General features: G+C 33.5%; 1 protein-coding gene across 4 annotated transcripts in view; it reads right to left on the reverse strand.

Annotated features, from left to right (window-relative positions):
- Positions 1-3527: 3527 nt before the first annotated feature.
- The window catches only part of LOC145259085 (uncharacterized), a 128116-nt gene continuing 111031 nt past the window's right edge, over positions 3528-20612 (reverse strand). For all 4 annotated transcript variants that reach the window (XM_080116726.1, XM_080116725.1, XM_080116727.1 and 1 more), the window contains exons 23-26: positions 17377-17517; positions 13857-13949; positions 12922-13080; positions 3528-3781 (exon numbers count right to left, since the gene is read on the reverse strand). In XM_080116726.1, the coding sequence (XP_079972852.1) occupies positions 3638-3781; positions 12922-13080; positions 13857-13949; positions 17377-17517 (537 nt within the window). In that variant the 3' untranslated portion in view covers positions 3528-3637. The remainder of the gene's footprint in view (positions 3782-12921; positions 13081-13856; positions 13950-17376; positions 17518-20612) is intronic.

The raw sequence follows: 20612 nt of genomic DNA on the forward strand, positions 1-20612 counted from the left end.
GGTGTATATAAAGTCCGTTGGTGGTATGGAACTTTGATTAAAAAAATAAATAAACAGTTAGACATTTCTCTACTCAAACATACCCGTCTATTTGTTTGTTTTTCTTTTCTTTACTCTTGTGATTCTGGTCCTTTTCGCATTGTTTTTGGCTTTTAAAACTTCTATATATTCCTTTACCAGCAACGCTTCAAGCAAACTACTATTTACTTACAGCGAAATTAGTTAGGTGAAAGGAAATTAAATTCTGCACTTAATTTAAACTGCGGGATAGTTCTTTTTACCCAACTTTGGTCTAGTTTTGTTTCCCCAACGTGCTGTCCAAATGAAAGCAATTATCTGATATGACAGTTTTCACCAACATTGACCAAACGTCCATTGCTTTCTGGATACTCCCGGCCCGTAGCCGAGAAAGGCACTTTAGTTTCACATCAGTTTTGTTTTTATACAAAAATGCCAAATCAACACTAGAAATAGCAAGAATCGTGTAAAAGTTGACATAAATAAATCTAGACGTGACGTGCATTCACAAATCCTAGATATTATTATCTAAGGAGTATATATTATTATCTAAGGAATATATAAACAGTTGTAAGACATAGTAAACCTCTCCCCCACCCTTCTGCGAAAAAAGCCTTTCTTGGACATACAAAAACTCTCATGCACATTTTTCCTTATATATATATATATATATATATATATATATATATAGACTAGCGGGGGGGGGTACCTGGTGTTGCCTGGATGTTTGGAGGTGTGTGTGGTTTTGTGTAAATCAAAACACGTGGGTGTTTGTATCGGGGGGGGGGGAGAAAATTAAAAAAAAGTTTTGGTAGGTAAGTATGAAGGATCGAACCCAAACCCTTGAGTCGAAGTTGGAAATTAAAGTGAAAAAAAAAAGTGCGACGTTAACCACTGGGCCACCACGAAATAGTAACGGAAACATGTTTGAATTTATTTAAGGATTAAAACTTGGCAGGTGCCCATACTTAATGAGGTCAACTTTTACTGCGAGGCAGGATTTTTTATTTTTTTTTTTGTTTCCCCAAGATGTTGTGTTGGGAAAACCCGCTCCCCATAAAAAGGGGATTCTACAAATTGAATAGCAATTGTCTGATATAAGGAGAAACTCCACATTGATCAAAGCTGATTGCTTTCGGACGTTTCCGGAAAAATGCCGCCAGAATTAGTTTTGTTTATATTATACGAAAAAGCTTAATGCACATGCGGCGATTGAAAAATGTCGAATATTTATCTTTTCAAAGTCAGGCAAATTAAATAGACAGGCGACCCCCGTTGTTAACTTGTAGATATTATGATTTAGATGTGATATAAAAAGTTTTAAGAAGTGAGTCGATCAATCGCTTCTCGGAAAAAAGTCTTTCTCGGAAATACACAAAAAGCGAACATACATACATTTTCGCTTTTATATATATAGATTACTATTTCAATAAAAATGCCAATCTATGGTCCCCCTTGTCAAATTTAAAAAAAAAACACTCAACTAGGTACAACCACTATATACTATTTCCCCACTCTCTATGCCTAAATCTAAACACAGATTCCATAAACAAAGATTCTTTCACAGAACTGCCCGTCTGTGGAAGTTTCCATTGCCTGCTTCCCTATTGAATACAACATGGTAATCTTCAAATCTAATGTAAACAAATTCTTGTGTAATCTACCCAATTTACATCATTAACGATTACTTCACTACCACCTCACATTCATTAACGCTTATCCTCGAGTAGCCTTCAGGCTTTGATAAGTGCTGACTCCCAAGTATTAAAAACACATTGTTGAACTCTTGTGACGTGTCTGTATGTTGGATAATAGGGTTGAGGAGTGCCAGGTTTTCGAGAAATACAAAGAACAGCTTTTAAGGTAGATGTATCGCAGTTGCTGACCAAATGGCGTAAGTCAAGTGAAACAAAGAAACCGTGGAAATTCCGATTTATAAAAACTGGGTCAGAAAGAGAGAGACGAGAGAACACAGACTAGACGGGTGTGATCGCATTCCTTCACTGATCGTCCCCTCCAACCACGTCTCTCTCTATATCCATAACCCACAAACCTGGTTGTCAAAATAAACGATAGTGTCAATAAGCTTAAATTGTTCGTGTTTTTATTGAAACCACAGCATATTTAAACAAACGTGTGTCGCTAAGTCACAAAGAAACCGACAGATAAGCGAATATACACAAAAAAAAAACACTCAAGTAAAATTATACATACATTTTCTATACTCACTCATAATACAACAAGTAAGGGGCAAGGTCGATTTTTAATGTGAACCACATAAAGATATGTAAATGACCAAGCCAGAGGAGAGACATAAAGTTAAAATTTTTAAAACATTGGAAAAGAAGTTCTAAACTTTTTCATAGGTAAAAGGAGGAGGTCGAGCAGAGGGGGAGAAGGGAGGCTACGTCCCAGCATGCATTTTTTTTTTGTTTTATGTTTCCAGAAATTACTTAAAGAATTGCGTATCAGATACAATATTACTTAAATAAATAAATTAAATAATAAAAAGACACTTTAACCTCACTAAAAGTCGACATTTCCTCCTCGTACGTTGCCAGGACAAGAACTAAACTCGAGTGGCTTTGTACACATCATTTAAACTCGTAAATCGTTCTATGTCATACAAACGATTACTGCGATATTATCCCATTGATTACTATACACTCAATAACCCTTATCCTCGAGTGGCCTCTGGGCCTTGATAAGCGGTGACTCCTATGCAAAAAAATAAAAAAAGTTGTTATAAGATGCCAGGAAGCACCGGGTTTTCTGAAGCTGAATAGTGTAAGGTTTGTAATTGTCTGTATTTTTGAGATGAGGTGTTTTCATTGATTGAGATTGTCGGACTGACTTCCTCATCTTGGTTGTTATTGTCACAACGTTTCGGCCGTTTTGCCCTCTGGCCTTCGTCAGGTGTTTTGTATCGAACTGGGGAACCGTTTGTTAGGAGTCTCGAACCCAACCCTTTATTATTATTACGGGGGTACCGTGTTCGGACTCCAGCTAGGCTTTGGGACATAGTTGCTGATTCTCTGTTTTTAATGTTACTTTTTCACTGCCTTCGTTCAGGATTGAACTCAGCACCTTTTGGGTAACTGTAAACTTTGATACAACGTCTAGGACCACTCGGCCATATGTCACTAGTGTAAGGTTTTCGGAAGTGGAATTACTCATACTTTTGAGGTAGTCGTGTTCTATTTGCTGACCAATAGGAATTGTTTTAGGTCAACAGAGAAATGGAGAAACACACCAACTGATGAAGAGAGCAGTTTTCTGCATTCCCTCATCATCGCTACCACCCGCTAGCCTCACTTCTCTCTCACTCCATAACCACCAGCTTGAATTGTCAAAATAAAGTTGTTTTCTAAAACAAAAAAGTTTATTGGTATTTAAAGCACAGCAGATTTTAAATATCATCTAAGTATTTGATAAAAAAATATACATTCGTACGCATATGAAAGCAAAGCGCATTGATGCTATATACCACATATAAGACGTAAAAAAAATTCTGGAAACATTAAACAAGAATCTAATTTATTTCGATTCGTAAAAATTCAGATAAAATATGTAATAATTTTTTTTATAAGTAAATACGAGTTCTGCAAACGCCATAAGTTCAAATTGGAGATTCCCGAGGTTCGATGAGAATCTCGTTTACAGCCACGTACGCAGGCTGAGAAAGCGCATAAACACAGGCACGAGCAACATCTTCAGGTTCCAAAACTTTTACTTTGCTGCTCGCGTCATACATTTCTTTGGCCTGAAAAAATAAAAAATAAAAAAAAAATAAAAAAGAATTAGAACAAGGTTAGAAATCAGAAACACCAATTAACCTTAAACATGAGAAATGTGGTGGAATCTAAGCAAAAATTCCATGAACAAAATTTCTTTATTAGAACTGGCCTTCTGTGGTACTTTATACCGCTGGCCTGCTTTCCAGCTAACTACAACATGGTCGGTTTCAAGTCCAATGTAAACAAATTCTTGTTGAACTGTCCCCTTAACAAATAAAATTCTACCCAATTTCCACCACTACCCATCATTATGCTATTATTATAGTGACCATTGTACACTCATTAACCCTTATCCTTGAGTGGCCTCCAGGTCTTGATAAGTGGTAACTCCCTCATTTTGCATATGAACTGGTGCTATCCTGTCTCAACGTATGAGTAATTCCACTTGTGTATTCAAAACTTACAAGTACAAAAAAAAAAACTTAGATTACTAGGAACATGCTATACAAAAAAAATCTTTAATAAATAATAAAAGCGAAAATATGTGCACTTTTTGTGTATGTCTGCAAAAGGCATTTTTCCGGCTCACTCCTTAAAACTTTTTATAGACTATCTAAATCATAATATCTACAAGTTAAGAATGGGGGTTGCGTCTTTCTTTAATTTGCTTGACTTTTACACGCTATTTTCACAATTTTTTTTCGATTGGCGCTTCTGTTTCGCTTTACAGTACAAAAAAAGCAAAACTGAAATCGTATCAGCAGTTCCCAGCACACGTTTGGTCAGTCAGTCAGTTTTCACCGTCATATCAGACAATTGCTTTCATTTGGACACACTCCCCTAATAAAGGGGGAGATGGTTTTCCCCAACACGTTGGGGAAACAAAACCAGACAAAGTTGGGTAAAAAAAAAAATAAATAAATAAATAAAATAACTACTCCGCAGTTAAAATTCAGTGCGGAAACGTTGAATGTGTTTCATTCGCTGTGGCGCCATGTTTGATCTCATTAAGCATGCACACGCACCTGTCACATGACTTTTTAATCATTTTATTTCACACATTCTGACTTCTCTGCCATCGTAGTGTGGCGGAAGTCATCAGTCTATTAACCTCAAGGGTTCGGGTTGGAGCCTAACTACCTACCAAAACTTTTTTTTTTCTTCTTACACCTCTAAACACCCGGGCAACGCCGGGTACCCCTGCTAGTAAATAAATAAAAAAAACAAATAAATAAAAATAAAAAAAAAACTATAGAATGTTCAGTTTAGAGCTCAGTAGAAGAGTCATTACATAAACACTAGAGACATATGACCCCCCCCTCCACCTGTTTCCACTCCATAAACTTTTTTTTTTTTTTTTTTTTTTTTTACACAGGTATCACCACATTATCAAGGCCAAGAGGCCACTCGAATATAAGGGTTAAAGGGTGTACAGTAGAAGTTGGACAATATAGTAATCATTAGTAATGGAAATTTGGTAAATTTGTTAACTTATATGGAACGGCTCATCAAGAACTTGTTTACGTTAGACTTGAAGACAACCATATTGTAGTTAGCCGGAAAGCAGGAAAACGGAAGACAATTCCACAGGTGTGCAGTTCTAAGAAAGAAACTTTGTTCATGGAATCTACGTTTAGGTTTAGGCACAGATAAAGAGTGGGGGGAATTATAATTCTATATAATTATAATTTAAATGTATATATGTATGTATGCCTCGCAAAAACTTTCGACAGAGGCGACAGATTTTCACGAGATCTGTATCATTTTGAAGCTCAACCCTTTGGACAACAAATATCGAAAAATTGGCCAAAAACATTAATCCTTCACCCTCAACTAGACACTTTGAAAATAAATCAAGGAACACATTTTTGCTTATCATTATTATGATGCTAAACAATTTGCGTGCAAAAAGTGTAAGATGACAGATGATGATGGGCGACGGATGAGAACTCAGCTGCGGAGAAAGTATAGTACTGGTACAGCTTTTGATCCAGACAAACAGATAAAAGTTGCCGAACCAATTATCCAATCAAAAGGCGAGAAAATTAAACAATAAGTTAAATCGTAAATTGATTTAATCGTAAATTGGTGGCTGTCGAGAATTTGGAATAGAGCAAAACTAACTTGCTCAGTGACATGCAATACGGATTTCGTTCTGCAAGATCTACAGCTGATGTACTAACTGTAAAATCACACAGGATTAGTGAATCTCTTGACAGGAATTTCATTTCTAGAACAATAGCTCTTGACATATCAAAGGCTTTTGATAGAGTATGGCATAAAGGTTTACTTCACAAGATCGCCAGCTATGGAATAGTTAGAAATGTCTTCTCAATTATTAAATCCTTTCTCTCTGATAGGTTTATAAGAGTAGTTGTCTATGGACAAAAATCAGAAACTCATAGTAACTTAACTCTGGCGTCCCTTAAGGTTCCATCCTGTGCCCAACTCTCTTCCTGATTTTTATCAATGATTTCCCAAATCACATACTTAGATTATTAGTACACATTTATGCAGATGACACCACAATCTATGGCAACACTTCAAAAGCCAAGTAAAAAAGTAAACAGCTCAAAAAAAGCCGAATAATTATTACCAAAAGCCAATAATAGAGGATTAGGATAATAAAGAAAAAGTTCTAACTGTACTGATATCTACTGCATTGGCTTCATAAACATTTAACAGGCGCCGGTAAATGTTGATTGGATCAATTTTTTCTGCAAAGACAAATTCAATGACGGATCTCTGCTTCTGACACATGTCCATGACATGAATTGCTTTCTTAGAGTTTCATACCGTCAATAACTACAACAGAGAAATGAAACTTTCAGATTGTGAATGCATAAATTCAGTCATCATAGAAATTCAATTTGACATCTGATCCGTTTAAGTGGAATAAAATAGGAGGCATTACATTTGGAACATTCTTTGTGTGTGAATGGAGGATTGAGAAAAATAGAGAAAGGGAGTAAAATGAAAGCACGAGAGAGAGAGCACGAAAAAGAAAAAGAGACAGCTCGAGAGAGAGAGAGAGAACACGAGAGAGAGAGAACACGACAGAGAGAGAGAGAACGAGAGAGAGAGAGAGAGAACACGAGAGAGAGAGAGAGAGAACACGAGAGAGAGAGAGAGAGAACACGAGAAAGGGAGTAAAATGAAAGCACGAGAGAGAGAGAAAGAGAGAGCACAAGAGAGAGAGAGCACAAGAGAGGGAAACAGAGAGAGCACAAGAGAGGGAAACAGAGAGAGCACAAGAGAGGGAAACAGAGAGAGAGAGAGAGCACGAAAAAGAGAGAAAGAGACAGCACGAGAGAGAAAGAGACAGCACAAAAGAGAGAGAGAGAAAGAGACAGCACGAAAGAGAGAGAGAGAAAGAGACAGCACGAAAGAGAGAGAGAGAAAGAGACAGCACGAAAGAGAGAGAGAGAAAGAGACAGCACGAAAGAGAGAGAGAAAGAGCACGAAAGAGAGAGAGAAAGAGACAGCACGAGACAGAGACAGCACGAGACAGAGACAGCACGAGAGAGAGAGAGAACGAGAGAGAGAGAGAACGAGAGAGAGAGAGAACGAGAGAGAGAGAACGAGAGAGAGAGAGAACGAGAGAGAGAGAGAGAGAGAGAGAGAGAGAACGAGAGAGAGAGAGAGAACGAGAGAGAGAGAGAGAGAGAACGAGAGAACGAGAGAGAGAGAACGAGAGAGAGAGAACGAGAGAGAGAGAACGAGAGAGAGAAAGAGAGAGAGAGAACGAGAGAGAGAGAACGAGAGAGAGAGAGAGAGAGAGAGAGAACGAGAGAGAGAGAGAGAGAGAGAGAGAACGAGAGAGAGAGAGAGAGAGAGAGAGAGAACATGAGAGAGAGAGAGAACATGAGAGAGAGAGAGACGTGAGCTGTTTGAATTCCAATAATCTTGAATAACTGCCAAGGTCAATTAAAGGTCACCCTAAAACCTAACATGGTCTCATGAATATTTAAGTGCACACAGACATACAATTGACTTATGAATAAAATTATTTCATTGACTTAGAAACTAATGCAAACTATCAACGGCAGAGAGAGGGTGGGTTGTCCTCCCCACTCTCTTTCTCTCTCTGGAGAGAGTGAGTGAAAGGGAAGAGAGAGTGGGAGGAGAGGAGTCAGTGCTTTAAATATTCATAAACTTCTGAGAAATTGATTTCGCCTTTTATTCTGACATTGCAATTAATATAATTGAAACTTAATGAATACCCGTCCCAGGATAGGTAAAATTCATTTCCAGAACAGAAAACTTTTGTGCCACTTTTATGTCCCCTTTTTAGAGACTAAAATCAACAAAGAATGATACTAAGACTTATCTCTAGAATACTTATTCCTATTTTGATCAAAATCTACTGATTCGAGAAAATCTATAAAAAATTAAGGATTATGCTTAAGTGATCTTAAGAAAAAAATTTGAAAATCAAGGAATTTTGCTTAATTGGTGTCGAATGACTATGGATCAAATTCAATGCAAATTAATGTACATGTTCCATTTCAGATCAGGAGTAAAGCTCACACCAAGAAGCTTGTCAAAACATGGAGCTTCCCCAAGACAGGGGTCAGAGAATTGATGATGGAAAGATAGAAGCTCGGTTTTCAATGCATCCAGCCACCTTTTTCCCCATTGCACCATGTGACCAAGATTAGAAAAGAGAGAATCAGAGAGATCTTGGTCAATAACAGCCTTTGAAGTGTTGCCATGCATTATGGTGTCGTCTGCATAAATGTTTACGAAGGATCTTACGATGTGATTTGGGAGAATATTGATGTAGATCAGGAAAAGAGTTGAGCCCAGCATTAACACTGTGAGCTTCTGACTTCTGCCTATCAATGACTACTCTTATAAATCTATCAAAGAGAAATGTTTAAGACCTTTCCAGCTATACCAAAGCTGGAGATCTTGTGGAGTAGACCTTTATGCCATACCCTATCAAAGGCCTTTGAAATGTCAAAAGCAATTGCCCTAGAAAAGCAGCCTCCATCAGGAGATTTACTAATCCTATGAGATATAGCTGTTAGCACATCTGCTGCAGATCTAGTAGAACGGAAACTATATCACATATCACTGTGGAGGTTATTTTTGCTGAGGTGGTTGACTACTTCTCTAACACAGATTCCAGCAACTTGCTCATGACACACAGGAGACTGGTCTGTACTGAGAGGGAGATGACCGATATTCTGAATTTTGAAATACGGGGTATATTGATGAGATTTTCCAGGGTGTTGGGAAGCATTTCTTCTTAAGACAATGCTTAAATAGCTTTGTAAGTATGGGCGCTAGTTCTGGTTGAAGCTTTTTGAGCACAATAATTGGAATGCCATCAGGGCCAGTTATTTTACTGGAATCAAGGTTTTTGATTAGCTTGGCAATATCACGCACAAATATTTGTATGTCACATAGCGTGTTTTCAGACACAGGAGGAAATATGGCAGGGGGGGGATGACAGCCCTGATTTCATTTACAGAATCATTATGTTAAATGAACAGCTCTAGATATGTAGCTATTGAGCTACAACTTTTGTGGTAACAAGCGGTTTTATTTTGACAAAAAAAAAAAAAATTTTATGAGTGCCGGAGGAGTGATTGTTTTGTCAGCTATTTTGAAAATTAATCTTTTGGAAATTAAAATATAGGGTGTCCCAAAATGATCTGACACATTTTTTAGTAAAAAAAAAAGAAAGAAAGAAAGAAAGAAAAAAAATTTTTTTTTTATTTTGTAAATGTACGTAGAATGTCATTATATTTCACACACTTAAATATTAAATCAGTCAAACGTTTTCCATCATTGCTAGCTAACACGATTGTGGACAGTCACGAAAGTTTTCAATAACTCAATGGATCATTTCAGGTGGAATAGCAGCAATTACAGAACGAATAGCTTGTTTTAATTCTTCAAGAGATCGAAGGTGAATACTTTTGACTTCAAATATCAAAGAAAAAATAACGGATTTAAATCAAATGATCTTGCAGGCTAACCAATATCACATGATTCCGGAGCATTTCTTTAAAACGATGCATAAATACAGATATAAATTAATTCTGACCTAATTAAAATAGAATGGCATTTTGCGTACATTTAAAAAAATTAAACAAATATTTTCTTTATTTAACATTTAATTAGATACATATATATTTTTTTTTTTACCTATAAATGTATCAGATCATTTTGGGACATTGTACATACTTCAATCAAGTATTGTATTTACTTCAAGTGAAGAATATGGAAATCAGATTCAGATGCAAGAAAGAAAGAAAAAAGGGAAAGAGAAACTTATTAGTATTTGTTTATTTTTTTGTTTGTTTGGTTGGTTGTTTATTTTTTTTGTTTGGTTGGTTGTTTATTTTTTTGTTTGGTTGCTTATTTTTTTGTTTGGTTGTTTATTTTTTTGTTTGGTTGATTGTTTATTTTTTTGTTTGGTTGATTGTTTTTTTTTTTGTTTGGTTGATTGTTTTTTTTTTTGTTTGGTTGATTGTTTATTTTTTTTGTTTGGTTGCTTATTTTTTGTTTGTTTGGTTGTTTATTTTTTTTAATATTTTTTGTTTGGTTGTTTATTTTTTTGTTTGGTTGATTGTTTATTTTTTATTTTTTTGTTTGGTTGCTTATTTTTTGTTTGTTTGGTTGTTTATTTTTTTTTAATATTTTTTGTTTGGTTGTTTATTTTTTGTTTGGTTGATTGTTTATTTTTATTTTTTTTGTTTGGTTGCTTATTTTTTGTTTGTTTGGTTGTTTATTTTTTTTTATATTTTTTGTTTGGTTGTTTATTTTTTTGTTTGGTTGTTTATTTTTTTGTTTGGTTGGTTGTTTATTTTTTTTATATATTTTTTTGTTTGGTTGTTTATTTTTTTGTTTGGTTGATTGTTTATTTTTTATTTTTTTTGTTTGGTTGCTTATTTTTTGTTTGTTTGGTTGTTTATTTTTTTTATATATTTTTTTGTTTGGTTGTTTATTTTTTTGTTTGGTTGTTTATTTTTTTGTTTGGTTGTTTATTTTTTTGTTTGGTTGGTTGTTTATTTTTTTTGTTTGGTTGGTTGTTTATTTTTTATTTTTTTGTTTGGTTGCTTATTTATTTTCTTGTTTGGTTGATTGTTTATTTTTTATATTTTTTGTTTGGTTGTTTATTTTTTTTTATATTTTTTGTTTGGTTGTTTATTTTTTATTTTTTGTTTGGTTGTTTATTTTTTTTTATATTTTTTGTTTGGTTGTTTATTTTTTATTTTTTTGTTTGATTGCTTATTTTTTATTTTTTTGTTTGTTTGATTGATTGCTTATTTTTTATTTTTTTGTTTGTTTGATTGATTGCTTATTTTTTATTTTTTTGTTTGTTTGATTGATTGCTTATTTTTTATTTTTTTGTTTGGTTGTTTTTTTGTTTTTTTTTGTTTGATTGTTCATTTTTTATTTTTTTGTTTGGTTGATTGTTTATTTTCTTGTTTGGTTGGTTGTTTATTTTTTATTTTTTTGTTTGGTTGTTTATTTTTTATTTTTTTGTTTGATTGCTTATTTTTTATTTTTTTGTTTGGTTGTTTATTTTTTGTTTGTTTGGTTGTTTATTTTTTTTTATATTTTTTTTGTTTGGTTGTTTATTTTTTTTTATATTTTTTTTGTTTGGTTGTTTATTTTTTTTTTTTTTTGTTTGGTTGTTTATTTTTTTTTATTTTTTTTTTGTTTGGTTGTTTATTTTTTTTTATTTTTTTTTTGTTTGGTTGTTTATTTTTTTTTATTTTTTTTTTGTTTGGTTGTTTATTTTTTTTTATTTTTTTTGTTTGGTTGTTTATTTTTTTGTATATTTTTTTTGTTTGGTTGTTTTTTTTTTTTATATTTTTTGTTTGGTTGTTTATTTTTTTATATTTTTTGTTTGGTTGTTTATTTTTTATTTTTTTGTTTGGTTGTTTATTTTTTATTTTTTGTTTGGTTGCTTATTTTTTGTTTTTTGTTTGGTTGTTTATCTTTTTTTTTTTTTTTTTGTTTGGTTGTTTATTTTTTGGTTGTTTTTTGTTTGGTTGTTTATTTTTTGGTTGTTTATTTTTCTGTTTGTTTGGTTGGTTGTTTGTTTTTCCGTTTTTTGTTTTGGTGTTTGGTTGGTTGTTTGCTTGGTTTGTTTATTTTATCATTTTTTGTTTGTTTGTTTTTTTGTTTATCTTATCGTTTGTTGTTAAATTTCTGCATGCGGATACAATCAGAGAAGCAGGAAACAGGGAGGGAATTCCAAAGTTTAGTAGTCTGAGGGAAAAAACTATCAGAGTAGAAGGCTTTCCAGCATCTAAGAACCGATACAGAGAAGGGGTGGGATATTGCCGATTGAGGAGTTTGTCAGAAACAGCAATCAGACAAGATATGAAACCTCTACTCTTATTACATCAATAAAAACAATTCAATACTTTTTGTTTTCTTACACTTTTACATCCAAAACAAGGCATGTTGTCACTTGGAATGTAAAGGGTCACTATTTGGAACCATGTCTAACAAGGGATTGAGGGGAGTTAGCCAACAAGATGTCTGTTCACATTACATATAAACTTCTGCAGATTAGTACAGACAAGGACATAGGAAACAGGGAGGGAATTCCAAAATCTAGCAGTTTGAGAGAAGAAATCTGTAGCAGACGAAGTTGCAATGAACACAAGCAGGAGCGAATTCACAGGGCTGGAGATTTGATTTTGAATACACTCTTTCTGGCTTGTCCAATCAGAAGCCAGCTCTCAGTCATGTGACCGAGTTTATAAAAGGTTAAACTGACAACACATTCCCTTTCTTTCCAGATCTTGGACAAACAATAACTCCATGTGAAACGGACCTGTTGCCCCCAACTTCTCTTTTGGGATTCAACAGAACTAATCCGGCTTCAACAAAGATGTGAATACAAACAAGCCAACATGGCTATCTCCATACGCGGATCTCAATGCAGCACACACACACACACACAATCTTTAAAGAGACAAATATCCGTAGTAGAACGGTATTGCCAGTCAGAGAAATTGATTGAATAAGGACTTCAGATTTTAGCAAAGAGGAGAACGAAACTGATGGTGCGATAATTGTGGGTCAGTTTTTTCACTGTATTTCTTGCATACTAAGCAATTTTCCCAGAAGCAATTTTCTCTATAATTTTTTCAAGAGGCTTATCGAACCAATAACAATTTTGAAATCTTACTTCTTCGTCCGTTGTATGACCAATAAGTTCTGTCTTTACATCGCCTGGTTGAAGACACGTAACTCGGATTCCATTGGAGGCGACTTCCTCTCTAAGGGCTTGCGATAAACCTTCCAAGAAAAACTTACTTCCGGAATAAACAGCCAGGCCAGGAAAGCCCTAATGGGGGGGAAAAAAAAAAAAAAAAAAAAAAAGGTAAAAAAACAAAATCATTAACGAATACAATTCAAACAAAATAAAACATCTACGGTTATCTTCCCTTTGTTTATATAAAATACAAAGCAGTTACCTCCCTTTTTTTAAATTAAAATTTTTTTTTTTTTTTACTAATTAGTCACGACTTATCTAGGCTTAGAAGCCAGGGTTTTTTTGGGGTTTTTTTTTTAACAAAGGGGTTAGCACATTTCAAGACCCGGAGGTCATTCGAGGATAAGGGTAGATGTGTGTATGCTAGTCATTGGGATAATAGTGTAATAATCGTTTGTAATGTGAATTTGGTATAATCAGATTATTTACAAGGACGGTTCAATAAGAACTTGTTTACTTTGGACTTGAAGGCAACAATATTGTAGTCAGCTAGATAGCAGGCCTACAGGTAATTCTAGAAGAAACCTTTGTTGATGGAATTTACGTTTAGGTTAGGCACTAAAAGAGAGTGAATGGATTTAGTAATACTGATTTTGGCAAGACGCATGTTTTTTGTGAAAGATTGGCAAGGTGAGACCATAGATTGGAGCTCAGTCGAACATTTGCCATGAAAATAATAGAGCAGAGTCAGCTTGCAACATTTCTTTTTTTAAATTAGAATTGAAGAAAATCATTTTCTTAGTTTTTGTCTTTCTGTACTTATTCTGAGCAACGTCGAGTTTCTCTGCTTCAAATATGCACAATTATTTTAATCACAGGAAATCATGGATAATATTGAATTTACTTACTCTTCGTCCTGCATCGGATGTGATGTTGACAATATGGCCCGATCCTTTCTTAATCATCCCATCAAGAACAGCCCCGATGCAATTCACAGAACCCTAGAAAAAATATATATATATATAAATACAAGATACCTTCAATAAGTTTCAAAACTTTTTTCGAATGGGCACTTTTTACTGATAGTACACATATGACACTCTAGTTCCCTTCAAAGTAATCTCCTCCTGCTACAATGCACTCCTTGTATTGTCTCAACTTCTTTCATCTCCTCAATTGTCTCAATGACAGCCTCTAATGTTTTCCTTGAGTTTAGGGAATAACCAAAAGTCACAGGGAGCAAGGTCTGAACTATAGGGAGGATGAGGAACTGTCTTGATGCCCATGATGCTGTGATAGTCATGGTAATGAAAACATCTTTTTTTTTTATCTTCTCTGAGCATCATTGGAACAAACTTTGCGCAAATCTTCCGCATCTTCTGTTCCTCAAAAATAATTGTACGTACAGTTACCACACTGACATCGACTGTGCACTTATTGTCTCTATAGACACACAACGGTCCTTATTCATGAAATTCTTTATTTGGCCAATCAACTCTAGTGTTGTGACTTCCTTATTCCTCCCAAACCTCTCATCATCCCTCTTAGACTCCCTGCCTCATGCCACTCAAAATCTGATGCTCGATTCATGTAAGATGGTCCAAAAGCAGTCTGAAGCATTCCATACGTTTCTCTGCTATTTTTTTTTTCCTAGTTTAAAACAGAATTTTATTCCATATCGTTCTTCCAGAGCGCCCTCACATCCAGACTTTCTACAATTCTAATAGTTTCTTCCCTCAGACAGCTGGACTTTGGAATTCCCTGTGATTAAAAATTTATACAAACCTGTTTGTATATGGTCTGTAGAGTTTCATGTAGACAAAAAATAAAAAAACATTTTTTTTAATAGTTAATATTTATATTCTTGCGATATTGTCACATAAAATGCAAATGAGATGTTTCTGGTTGGATATAAAAAGCTGATTTTTCAGAGACAGGGTTGATTTTGGATTTAGATTGTCAGCAGTGCGTCGTGTGCTACAGATGAGTATTGACGGAAAAGTGTTAATATTTGGAGTTGAGTTTTGACAGCGGAGCGTCGAGATTTGGAATTGTGAGTTTTTGGCAACAGTGTTTAATTTTAAATTTTTTTAACCGCATTCTCTTCCTTCTACTTGCTTCCTTGACTGCACTGACATGCAGAAATTTAAATGTAATGTTAACCAACATCTTGTTCATCTTCCCTAAACATGGTCCCAAATAGTAGCTCCTTACATCCAAGTGGTAATGTGCCTTGTTTGTGTTGACCAGGTGTAACAATGAGGCTTTAGTAGGGTGTATTCCAATTCCTGCTGTAGCTGTTCATTTGAACCTAAAATCATAAAAATTGGTCCGTCATCTCATAAGATGTATAGTAACAACTAGGGCCAGGACAACAGCATATTCTTTTCATTCTTTTGACTCTCGAGTGTATATCCGACACAGTTAATCAACAGAGAACCTCATAACTCTATATAAAAGGCGTATAAAATATCAACGGATGCACACTTGAGTCAAAACAATGAAAAGAATATGCTGTTGTCCTAGTCCTGCTGAATTTCCAAGAGTATAACAATAGAGCAGAGACAGGCTCGCAACGTCTCTTCTGTGGGGAAAAAGGTTGCAGGGAAGAGAAAAGGGCATCGCCTACTAGATTACAAAGTCGGTTTTGGTAGGGGGGGAACTGAAAACTTATTTGAGGCGCCTCATAAGAAATGATTGCAGATTTTCTAGCTGAAGCCTCTCAGTTAAATTCACTGACCCCTGCTTTCTCCAAAAATGTTTTTAAGGTGATTTGATGAAAGCACCCTAAAAAAACTTGAAGAAAAAAAATAAATTAAATTATTTTAGCGTTTTGAGTGGGGAACCAATTTTGCATATAAATTTAAAATAAAATTATTCCCATTTCCGGTCATTCAAGTTTTTTTTTTTTTTTTACACGGTGGTCACCACTTATCAAGGCCCGGAAGCCACTCAGGGATAAGGGTTATTGCAAATACAATACGTTAGTGTGGAGATTTAATCAAGTGTTTACTTGAGAGAGTGGTTCATTAGGAATTTGTTAACATTGGACTTAAAGACATCCAAGTTGTAGTCAGGTGGGAAGCAGGCAGACGGAACAGAGTTCTACAAGCGTGCAGTTCTAAGAAAGAAGCTTTGTTCATGGAATCCACGTTTTGATTTAGGCACAGATAAAGAGTGGGGGAAATTTTTCACAGTGAATTCAGCTAGACGGGTGTTTTTCGTGAAAGATTTGCGAGGGGGGACCAGAGATTGGAGTTCAGACGAGCACCTGCCATGGAAATAACGATAAAACAAGGATAGGCTCGCAACGTCTCTTCTGTGGGAGAGAGGTTGCAGGGTAGAGAAAAGGGCATCCCCCACTAAGCCACAAAGTCTATTTTGTACTGTATTAATCAATAATAAATTTGTCAATCAGTAATTATGCAGTATATGAACAGCACTATTTTTTTTTTTTTTTAGAGGACAAGCTGTCACGGTAACATATATTGGGTGAGTTTTTAACAGTAATTGTTTTAGTTTATCTTTAAGTCATTATCAAAACTTTAAATATTTAGGTGTCAATTCATGGCCATTTTTCTTGTTTTCACCTGACGCTCGACACTTTTTTGAACCGAATAAACGTTTTAAAGTGAGTAAAAACCACTAAAAATTTTCCAGATAAAGTAACTTGTCTTGACTTTGATAACATTTGTCGTAGATTTGAATTTTTGACTACTTTTTTTTGCCTCTGGATTGTAAAACAAACCCAAATTTTCATATAACTATTTTTTTTTAAATTTTTTTTTTAGTTTATTTCTGTTCAACTTTTAAGATCAATAAAATCAAACTTCCAAAAGATAAAAGCAACCAATTAAAAAATAAATAAATAAAAGTATTGTTTTGTTTTAAAAAAAAAAAAAAAAATAGATTTCTTGGTTGGAGATGGGTGTGATTAAACAAGGATAAAAAAAAAAGGAGGCCATGTCATCTGATGTGACACTGGTCAGCTAATACCACATGACCTAAATTTTCAGTGGCCGGAAATTTGGGACCTCTTTCGCCCACTAGCACCAAATTATTGATTTATCATGTTTTAATGTAGAAAGGGGGATGCAACCAATTCAGTATAAAAAACTGATTTATCTCCTTTAACTTAAATTGACTTAAACTAAGGGTCCACTATTTTTAAGCATTAAAATCTGAGAACGTAATTGTGGATGACTTAAAAAAAAAAAAAGAGGCAAAATAATTCAGTATACATTATTTGAGAAGTCGTTTACAAGTTTTTGATTTTTTGTTTACATAATAAATGTCCAAAAAGTCTGTTTGTTTTTTAGTTTAGTTTATTTTGTGTTCGACTTTTAAGATCAATAAAATCACAGCTACAGAAATTTAGGACCCCTTTCGTACACAAGCACCAAAATAAAATAATCATCTGCGCCTTACTTTACAGTTGATGTCAATCATGCGTTCCCATTCAGCTTCTTTCAGGTTCTTCATCAGCGTATAATACATCACACCTGCGTTGTTGATGAGGACGTCAATTGGACCAAGCGAACATTCCGTGTGACGCACAAGTTCTTTTACCTAAAAAAAAAATTTTTTTTAAATAAAATTTTTAAAAAATAAAAATAAAATAAAAATAAATAAAAAAATTAAAAAAATAAAATTAAAAAATTAAAAAATAATATTTTTTAAATAATTAAAAAAAAAAAATAAATAAATAAAATTTAAAAAATAAATAAATAAAATTAAAAAAATGAAATCAAAAATAATTTAATTTTTCAAATTTAATTTAAAATTTGATCAATTTTTAAAAGTGGAGGGGGACAACATTTTAGATTTGGCATATTCATTTAAAAAATATTCAATGCAATAGTTAAATTGTTAAAATATATTTTTTTCAAATTTGATCAACTTTTAGAAGGGGGGGAGGCAACATTTTCATTTGATGTATCCGTTTTTAATAATTATGTTGCAATTGAAAATAATTTTATTTTTCGAATTTATTTTTTAAATTTGATCAATTTTTAGAAGGGGGCAACATTTTGGGTTCCTATGTTGATTCAAAACAAAAAAAATTCAATGAAATAAAAAAATAATGTAACTTTTCAAATTTATTTTTATCAATTTTTAGAAGTGGGAGGGGGAGCAACAATTTGGGTCATCTCCATTTTTAAGTTCAATGAAATCAAAAATTATTTAATTTCAAAAAGTAATTTTCTAGCATGGCATAGGGAGCCCACTTTCTTTGCAGCAGCTTTGGCAATGTCCTCAATATCTTGAATTTAGAAGAAATGAACACAAAATTTCTGCTAACCTGCATGAAGGCTTCAGGTAATTGTACTGTGAAATAAAATATGGACGTTTTTATTATTAAGCTATTATTATTATTGTCTGAAGGTGAAGGGGTAGAATCGACGTTACTTTATCATAGACTAGCATGGGTGCCCGGTGTTGCCCGGGTGGAGCGAGGTGGTATACTAAGGATATTGAGCAACCCAGCCCCCTAAAAAAAAATATTTCAATCAAAATAGCAGCGAGTGCCCATGCAAGCGCAAAAAAAAAAAAAAAAAAAAAAAAAAAGAAAGAAAAAAAAAGAAAAAAAAAAAAAAAGAAAAAAAAAAAGAAAGAAAGGAAAACAATTAGCCGCAGTAGCCAGGCTCGAACTTGTAACGTGAAAGACGAAAAGAAGATGATGCAGCTAACGCGTTAACTATCTTGGCAATATTAAGAATTGATTATGTAATGTTATAAATTAAATTTTAAAAGAAAAAAAAGTTTTCTTAATGCTGCAATATTTTAAGTTATAAATTTATATTCTTTACTAGAATATCTTGTCCTTTTCTTTTCCAGTTTTAACAACTAGTCCTTTACTTTTCTATGTTTAAGCTTAACCATGTTACTTTTCATGCTTGCCTTTTTCTATTGTATTTGTAATCCATGATTTTTCTAGGCTTCCAATAAATTCACTTGTTCTTTGTTTAATTTCAGTCTTATTTTTTTGCCCCCCCATAAACATAACATATGCATATGTAATAACAATGTATTGCACTCGTCTGCTTTGAATAAAATCTCCTCCCCCCCCAATTATCTCCCTTTCATTCTCTCTGTTTCACTTGTTAATTCTCTTTTTGCGAGAGTGGTGAATTGGTAGCAACAGTAGTCACTGAAGCGACGTGATTGCTATGGAAACTAGTCATAAAAACGTTGCTCACCTCCTTACGTTTTTTTTAAATGATTTTAAACACCAATAAATTCATCACAACTTTTGTTTTGTTGAACGAAAAAGTTGATTAAATAAAGGGTTCACTTTTAAATTCCATGCATATTTCCAGAGTTCGATAAGACGCAACTAAAAGGTTGGAGGTCATTGTCTGAAACATTAGGAGAATGACCTCCAAAATAGAACATTCAAAATGAAGAATGTAAATGAATATCTTATCTGAAACAAAAAAAAAAACATCAACAACAAAAAAAACATCAACAAAAAAAACATCAACAACAAAAAAAAACATCAACAAAAAAAACATCAACAAAAAAAAAACATCAACAAAAAAAAAACATCAACAAAAAAATCAACAAAAAAAATCAACAAAAAAAAAAACAAAAAAAAACACCTCAAACGAAAATAAAAATTAGGTTAAAAAACTAACATGCAGAGGAAAAACTTAAAACAAGAAATGCAGAGGAAAAACTTAGGTAGGTCTAATTTTCTTTTTTCTTTTATAGTAAGGACATCCAGCATTGCCTGGGAGCAACAATTCCAAATTTGAAAGTTTCAGCTAATATTTTTATCAGGCATTCAGCATTTTCTTGCATTCAATTACACTTAGAAACTCCAGCATCCTGCAACACATAAGTCAAAGTATATTATCTAATTATTGAAATCGTTTGAGATGTGTAATTTATTTATTTATTTATTTGTGGACTGTTATCCTCATCTTTATACTTGTTGTTGTTCCAGGTGAGCATTGTCTGAAGATAGCAGTTTCAATCCTACCCAGAGGATTAGTTGGTCAAAACATGGTAAGACAACAATAACAATTATGCAAGGCAGTAATTACTGAGGATACAACGAAGAGACTCAGCGTTCTTATCCCATCACAGTTAACCACCTGAAGAAGGCCAGAGGAATAGTTGACCAAAACGTCGCGAAACAATAACTCTGAAGATTAGGATAACAGTCCGCAAATAAATAAAAATACAAAAGTTGTGTTGTTTCTGCGCTAAAAGCAAATAAACATCGTATCCTCATTCTAGCAACTTGGCACTGCTTGTTTTTCAAACTGAATACACGCTTTAAAATAAGTAAACACACTAAAAACTTATCCAGTTGGGTGGAAAAGTATATCTTGCCTTTGATTACATTTATTTGTTATATACAGTGTAACCCGGATATAAGAGACGCTGATAGAAGAAGCCCGGATATAAAAAAAAAGTTGAATATTATTTTATTATTGGAATTCTTTGAGATCAGTAATTTATTTATTTATTTTGTTTATTTATTTATTTATTTTGTTTATTTATTTATTTTATTTATTTATTTATTTTGCTTATTTATTTATTTTGCTTATTTATCTTGTTTATTTATTTATTTTGTTTATTTATTTATTTTATTTATTTATTTTATTTTGTTTATTTATCTTGTTTATTTATTTTATTTATTTATTTATTTTGTT

Source organism: Euprymna scolopes, chromosome 34 (genome assembly GCF_053919585.1).
Source record: "Euprymna scolopes isolate OS-2025 chromosome 34, ASM5391958v1, whole genome shotgun sequence".
NCBI classification, from domain to species: domain Eukaryota; kingdom Metazoa; phylum Mollusca; class Cephalopoda; order Sepiida; family Sepiolidae; genus Euprymna; species Euprymna scolopes.